Source organism: Gouania willdenowi, chromosome 7, assembly GCF_900634775.1.
Source record: "Gouania willdenowi chromosome 7, fGouWil2.1, whole genome shotgun sequence".
NCBI lineage: Eukaryota > Metazoa > Chordata > Actinopteri > Blenniiformes > Gobiesocidae > Gouania > Gouania willdenowi.
This window is the reverse complement of record NC_041050.1, coordinates 1,084,864-1,092,670: the sequence shown is the minus strand read 5'-3', so window position 1 is coordinate 1,092,670 and position 7,807 is coordinate 1,084,864. Positions and strand designations below refer to the sequence as shown.

Here is a 7,807-nt window from a genome sequence, read left to right as displayed (position 1 = left end):
CGCGGGCTGATGTTGAGAACCAATGGTTTAAGGAACCAGTAGATTTCCAACATCACTAAACTCACTCGTTACCAGTTTATTTTGTGTTTATTAATATTCCACATACCCCAGTGTTCCTTTATGACCAACTAAAAATAGCTTTTATCAAACTAGTCAATACTTAATGACACAGGTGGCTGTCACTAAAGGGGTGGAGCTTCAGTCTGTATTAACGCCAGTGTCTCTTAGTGTGTGTTCAGTAACGTTAAACGAGGCTGAGGATGTGGATGGAGGAGACGCTCAGTGATTGGTCGACTCAGGGGTCGCGACCCCTGCTGTCTACAAACATGTAAGAAATATGACGAAGTTTGGTTTGTGTCTTTTATTCAAGCTCCACCTCTAGAAACGTGTCGTCGTGGCTGTGAGTCCTCATGTGTCGAACCAGCGTGCTCTGCTGGGTGAAGCTTTTCCCACACGTGGGACATAGGTGTGGTTTCACCCCCGTGTGGATGATGCTGTGCTTCTTCAGGTGTTGTTTCTGGATAAAGCGTTTCCCACAGGTCTGACAGAGGAAGGGCTTCTCTCCCGTGTGGATGATGCTGTGGCTCTTCAGCGCTGATGAGTTGGTGAACCTTTTCTCACAGATGTTACAGGGGTACGGTTTTTCTCCCGTGTGCGTCCTCACGTGGACCAGGTAGTTGCCCTGGTCGCTGAAGCTCTTCCCACAAGTCTCACAGGAGTATGGTTTCTCCCCCGTGTGGATCTTGATGTGGTTCTTCAGGTGCTGCTTCTGAATGAACCTCTTCCCACACACGTGGCAGCAGTGTGGTTTTTCTCCCGTGTGGATTCGATGGTGCAGCTGAACCTGGGACATGAACTTAAAGGCTTTTCCACAAACGCCACATTTGACCTTTTTCTTCCCTCTGTGGGACACGTTCTGACTGTCTGAGGTGTGAGAACCTTCCTCTGTGAGGTTCTGATGAGGTTCCTCAGCGTGGGAACTGGACCCAGCAGAACACGTATGGAAGAGGCTGCGATGGACGTCCAGAGAATTTTGATCACATTCCTCCATAAAGGTGTGAGTGAAGGACAAACCGTCGTCTGGTTCTTCTTTGATCATCTGAGGAGAGTTGGATTCTTCCTCTTTAATCTGAACCACGATGGGCTCCTCCTCTTCATCACACACGTCTTCATCACGACAACCTGTGAGAAAACAGAACCTTTGGTTTAGAATCATCATTCACAGACTGTGTGGAAGACGACGTTTCTTTGTCCTGTTTTTCCCGTTGACCTACAGCCTGTCATTGCCAGATCTTGTGAGGAGGGCGTGGTCAGCTGTGGGGGTGTTTAGGATGGGCTACAAAACCACTTTAGTGGGGGTGGCCATACCTTTCACCAACCAATCAGAAAGGGTTTGTAAAAACGTTATTATTAAAGTCAAGTAGAAGTGCTGAAGGGTTTATGTTGGAAGATTATTCTATTCTGGTGTCAGTCTGATTTTACCTCTGTACTGAGATTATAATCCAATAAACAAATAATTATCTTATTTTCAAATATTGATCAAAATTAGACGTTAAGTTATAATTCAGAAGAAGGGGGTGTACCTGCTTACAAACCAAAACGCCCCTTTTTGCTGCTGGTCGGATTATATTTGATCTGGTTACATCTGTGACGATCAGCAGGTTTGGTCCTGGTCAGTAGATGATGGAGACAGATAGTGGGGGACAGTCAGTGCTGTGGTATCTGTCATTGTGTCCTTAGACCAGGGGTGGGCAACTCCAGTCCTTGAGGACCAGATTCCTGAGACTTTTAGACGCGTCTCTGCTCCAACACCTGAATCAGCTGAATGGTTGGTTTTCATTGTTCTGCAGATGTTGATGACATCATCACATTGGTTTGAACCAGGAACACGTCTCAGGTATCTGGTAGACCATGCCTTACACTACACCCACATTAACTAGTATGAATGTAGTGTGTGTGTGTGTACCTGTGTTGTGCAGCAGTGTGTGTGTGTGTGTACCTGTGTTGTGCAGCAGTGTGTGTGTGTGTGTACCTGTGTTGTGCAGCAGTGTGTGTGTGTGTGTGTGTACCTGTGTTGTGCAGCAGTGTGTGTGTGTGTACCTGTGTTGTGCAGCAGTGTGTGTGTACCTGTGTTGTGCAGCAGTGTGTGTGTGTGTGTACCTGTGTTGTGCAGCAGTGTGTGTGTGTGTGTACCTGTGTTGTGCAGCAGTGTGTGTGTGTGTACCTGTGTTGTGCAGCAGTGTGTGTGTGTGTGTGTGTGTACCTGTGTTGTACAGCAGTGTGTGTGTGTGTGTGTACCTGTGTTGTGCAGCAGTGTGTGTGTGTGTACCTGTGTTGTGCAGCAGTGTGTGTGTGTGTCTACCTGTGTTGTGCAGCAGTGTGTGTGTGTGTGTGTGTACCTGTGTTGTGCAGCAGTGTGTGTGTGTGTGTACCTGTGTTGTGCAGCAGTGTGTGTGTGTGTACCTGTGTTGTGCAGCAGTGTGTGTGTGTGTGTGTACCTGTGTTGTGCAGCAGTGTGTGTACCTGTGTTGTGCAGCAGTGTGTGTGTGTGTGTGTACCTGTGTTGTGCAGCAGTGTGTGTGTGTGTGTGTACCTGTGTTGTGCAGCAGTGTGTGTGTACCTGTGTTGTGCAGCAGTGTGTGTGTGTACCTGTGTTGTGCAGCAGTGTGTGTGTGTGTGTGTGTACCTGTGTTGTGCAGCAGTGTGCTATGTTGTTGTTGCTGCTGCTGTTGATGATAAAGTCTCTCTTCGTACTGATCGATGGTTTGTTGAACCAAAGTAAATATTTCCTCCGCAGCAGCACAAAGTCTCTCCCTGATCACATTCCTCAGAGACACAATCGGATCCATGGTAATCACAATCAGATTTAAACGTTAGTACGAGACACCACCGAGATCAGAAACATCCGATAGAGCAGTTTCTTCTTCTATGGTTTATTTTTCACTGACTCAGTGTGTAGCGCCTCCTACTGGACAACAGTGGAATATCAAGTGAAGATTTACATTTTTTATCCTTCAGTGAGGAATAGAAATAATTTAATGTGGTCTTTTTCATCAAGTATTTTTAAAACTTTAATTTCAAAGGTGCAGCAGTAATAATACATTTATATTTGAATTAATCAACAGTGCTGGAGACAAATTAATGTTTTGTTTTTTGTTTCTAAATCAACTTTACATTTGTACAAAGCATTAGCAGCCACTATGTAATAAAAAACATTTGGTAAATAATACAATTGAATTATTTACATTTGTTAAAAGAGAGTGGCTTTCTTCTATGGTATATGACTCAGACATGTGTAGCGCCTCCTACTGGACAACAGTGGAATATCAACAATAATTTTCATTAGTTGTCCATCAGTGAGAAATAAAATAATCTGGGTTTTTATTTTTATTATTATTAATCATTTTGAAAACTTTAATTTAAAAAGTTCAGCTGTACTAAAACACGTAATAATAAATTCGTTTATCAAGAGTGCATGAGACAAATTAATACGTTTTGTTTTCTTTTGTGGTTTTGTTTTTAATGAACTGAAAAACAATATTTGTACAAAGCATTAGCAGGCACTACATTGTACGGAACATTTGGTAAAAATACAACCGAATTATTTAAACATTTGAAACGTACACAGTCATGAGTTTTTGTAAAAAAAACACACACATATATATATATATATATATATCCACATATTAAAGGATAAACATGTATTAACATAAACTATGTAATGTAATAATGAGAGAAAAAGCCCAAAGTAGCACATCATGTTATTTAAATGTCTTTTGTGGCATTTTTTACCAGTGACTGTGACCCAAGTTTGTTTTTCTTATAAAACATTATTAACAAAAGAAAAACCTAGTTTATGTCGTCAATCTCCATTTTAAGGAAATATCAACACGTGACTTATTGTCCATATTATAAGAAATATCACAAAGCTTGGTTTGTGACTTTTATTCCAGCTCTTCATCGTAAAACGCGTTGCCTGCAGACGCCTCTCCACTGTGAGTCCTCATGTGTCGCATCAACGTGTTCTGTTCACTGAAGCTTTTCCCACACGTTGGACACGCGTGTGGTTTCTCTCCCATGTGGATGACGCTGTGTTTCTTCAGGTGTTGTTTCTGGATGAATCCTTTCCCGCATGTCTCACAGGAGTACGGTTTCTCCCCCGTGTGGATCTTGATGTGGTTCTTCAGGTGCTGCTTCTGGATGAACCTTTTCCCACACACGTGGCAGCAGTGTGGTTTCTCTCCCGTGTGGATTCTGTGATGCAGCTGAACCTGGGACATGAACTTAAAGGCTTTCCCACAGACGCCACATTTGACGTGTTTCTTTCCCCTGCGGGACACGCTCTGAGCCTCTGGGGGGTGAGAACCTTCTTCTGTGAGGTTGAAGAGGTCGTGATGGACGTCCTGAGAATTTTGATCACATCCTTCAGAAGAAAAACTCTCACCGAATGCGTGAGGACGTTCTCGCTCAGTGTGAGTGAAGGACACGCCCACCTCTGCTTTATCTTTAACGTGAGGAGAATTCACCTCTTCCTCTTTAATCCTCACCGTGTTGGGCTCCTCCTCTTCATCACACAGCTGAGCTTCATCACACACCTCTTCATGATGCCAACCTGTGGGAAAACAACAGCTGCTCACATCTGTATCAGAATAAAGTGCAACAATCTAAGTGTGTGTGTGTGTGTGTGTGTGTGTGTGTGTGTGTGTGTGTGTGTGTGTGTGTGTGTGTGTGTGTGTGTGTGTGTGTGTGTGTGTGTGTGTGTGTGTGTGTGTGTGTGTGTGTGTGCTACTGTTAGAATATAGAGTCTAATGGTCATTGCTCAGGTTTGGAACACATTTATATTCCCAATAATAACCATAGAGTTAGTCACAGTGTGTGGACACACACACACACACACACACACATTTCTCAGATCAGGGGTGTCAAACTCATTTTATTTCAGGGTCCAAATACGGAGCAGTTTATCTTCAGTGGGAAAAAAATAAGTCATTTAATCATTATTGTGCTCTAGTTTGCACTTCTACGTATAAATAAGATAAAACATGTACAGCAGTGATAATATCAAAGCAATAAGTGATACATTTAAGTTTCACTTTCAAGTTATTTTTTTTAATTTTGTGACCAATTCTTATGTAGTTTAGGGAATTTTTTTGAAGAAAATTGCAGGATTTTGGAAGAACTGAGAGTTTTTTTAATAATGAAATATTTTAAATGACTTGTTATATAAGCATAGAATGAAATATGATCCCTGCTAATATTGTGGAGTTTCATAGAATGTGTGTATTATTTTGAGATATCTAGCTGAGAATGTACAACTGAATTAGTTTGTAATTTACACAATATTTCATTGTTTCTCTGACTTTCTGCTGTGGGACACATTGGACGCTCTAAAGCAGAGGGGCCGGATTTGGCCCCCGGACCTGGAGTTTGACACACACAGTATGTCTTAGAAACATGAAATGAATGAATGAATGAAATATCTCGTCTGGATCTAATCTGAATGAAACTCTGTAGGTTGATTGAGTAAACATTTAACCAAATACAAACATTTTATTCAAACACAATATTTGCAGAGCCCAGTTTTCCACTTCTTATATCACATGACGGCTGTAATGTTTTTAATCTCAAATTGCTTTTAAAAAAAAAAAAAAAACTATAAGAGAAAAAATATTTTACTGAAATTATTCCATAAAATGTCCCCAAAATCAGGGAAATTTAAGTGAAGATCCTACAGAGACTGATATACTCACATACTTGATTATTTATATATTATTTATATGTGGAACAAACCAGGGCACATTCATGTTAAATTTGCTCATTTTTCCGCCTATAATCTGTGGTCCACATAAAGTAAAACTGGTCCGTATTTGGCCCCCGTGCCTTGAGTTTGACACATGTGATGTTTGACTCCATAAAGAGGAACCTGTGGAGAAATAATAAACCCATGTGACATCAAGTAAAAATCTGCAGAAGAAGAAGAAGAAGAAGAAGCTGGTGCTTCCTGAACTGAAGAAACACTGTGTGTGTGTGTGTGTGTGTACCTGTGTTGTGCAGCTGTGCGTGTGTGTGTGTGTACCTGTGTTGTGCAGCTGTGCGTGTGTGTGTGTGTGTGTGTACCTGTGTTGTGCAGCAGTGTGTGTGTGTGTACCTGTGTTGTGCAGCAGTGTGTGTGTGTGTACCTGTGTTGTGCAGCAGTGTGTGTGTGTGTGTGTGTACCTGTGTTGTGCAGCAGTGTGTGTGTGTGTGTGTGTACCTGTGTTGTGCAGCAGTGTGTGTGTGTGTGTACCTGTGTTGTGCAGCAGTGTGTGTGTGTGTGTGTGTACCTGTGTTGTGCAGCAGTGTGTGTGTGTGTGTGTACCTGTGTGTGCAGCAGTGTGTGTGTGTGTGTGTACCTGTGTTGTGCAGCAGTGTGTGTGTGTACCTGTGTTGTGCAGCAGTGTGTGTGTGTGTGTGTGTGTACCTGTGTTGTGCAGCAGTGTGTGTGTGTGTACCTGTGTTGTGCAGCAGTGTGTGTGTGTGTGTACCTGTGTTGTGCAGCTGTGTGTGTGTGTGTGTGCCTGTGTTGTGCAGCAGTGTGTGTGTGTGTACCTGTGTTGTGCAGCAGTGTGTGTGTGTGTGTGTACCTGTGTTGTGCAGCAGTGTGTGTGTGTGTACCTGTGTTGTGCAGCAGTGTGCTATGTTGTTGTTGCTGCTGCTGTTGATGATAAAGTCTCTCTTCGTACTGATCGATGGTTTGTTGAACCAAAGTAAATATTTCCTCCGCAGCAGCACAAAGTCTCTCCCTGATCACATTCCTCAGAGACACAATCGGATCCATGGTAATCACAATCAGATTTAAACGTTAGTACGAGACACCACCGAGATCAGAAACATCCGATAGAGCAGTTTCTTCTTCTATGGTTTGTTTTTCACTGACTCAGTGTGTAGCGCCTCCTACTGGACAACAGTGGAATATCAAATATTTTCATGTCTTTAAGTAAGAATCATAATTTTATCATGTGGTCTGTTTATCAAACATTTTTAAATTTTATATTTTTTTGTTCCCAAAATGTTTCATTTGAAAGTTAAAGTGATATATAAAAAAATAAATCCCACATTTCACAGCAACACTCTTCTGTACTTATAATATATATATATATATATATAATTTGTTTTACAAGGCATAGTGGACACTATATTATAAGTACATTTGGTAAATAATACAATTGAATTATGTCAAAGTTTTAAATGACTAAAAAGGAAAATTACATATAATTAACAATTAAAAAAAATAATTCAGATATGTATAAAGGATAAAAATAGATGTTGAAAATATGAGTTAAAAAGGGAAGAAAATCCATTCTATAAATTTGATTGTGCTCCTTTTAATCTTTTAAGAGTGTTGCTGTGAAATTGGGATTTATTTTGTTAATCTGAGGATGTAAAGAATGAAATAAGAAGGTAAATTGTTGTTTTTATTGTTTATCAGTCCGCTGATCACATCCTTTGTTACGTTTCCCTATCATTAAAAAAAAGAAAAAAAGAAAAAAAATTGACTTTATTTTGAGCGTAAATTGTCACGTGACCGTGAAAATATCAAGTAGTTCCGGTGTGGGCCAAAAAGTGATCAGCTGTCAGAAAGTGAATGCGGTTCGCGGGAGCGCGCACAGCCAGTTAAGGCTGTATCACCCACTTGTGGCCGAATGAAGGTTTCTTCCTCAAGATGACTTGATTTCATTCATGTGAGATATATTTGATAGTTTTTAGACCAACAAGCCCTTTTAATCTATTACAATATCCTTAAAGGGTCAATACAATCTATTAATTG

The 7,807-nt window shown here is 41.1% G+C and overlaps 1 protein-coding gene across 1 annotated transcript; it reads right to left on the bottom strand.

Annotated features, from left to right (window-relative positions):
- Window positions 1-248: 248 nt before the first annotated feature.
- On the bottom strand, window positions 249-6,981 carry LOC114466505 (zinc finger protein 665-like). The gene is made up of 4 exons (XM_028451973.1): window positions 6,655-6,981; window positions 3,955-4,612; window positions 2,687-2,874; window positions 249-1,182 (listed from the first exon to the last, which is right to left on the bottom strand). Exons 1-4 carry the CDS (start codon window positions 6,815-6,817, stop codon window positions 362-364), a joined length of 1,830 nt encoding a protein of 609 aa, XP_028307774.1. The 5' UTR covers window positions 6,818-6,981; the 3' UTR covers window positions 249-361.
- Between the last annotated feature and the right edge of the window lie 826 nt (window positions 6,982-7,807).

What these genes read in the sequence shown, in the direction of transcription:
- LOC114466505 (XM_028451973.1), bottom strand. Translation starts at nt 6,817, where the DNA reads ATGGATCCGATTGTGTCTCTGAGGAATGTGATCAGGGAGAGACTTTGT. An exon ending in CACACTGCTGCACAACACAG is followed by an intron (nt 4,613 to 6,654) that starts GTACACACACAC and finishes GTTTTCCCACAG; the next exon opens with GTTGGCATCATGAAGAGGTG. An exon ending in CACACTGCTGCACAACACAG is followed by an intron (nt 1,183 to 2,686) that starts GTACACACACAC and finishes GTTTTCTCACAG; the next exon opens with GTTGTCGTGATGAAGACGTG.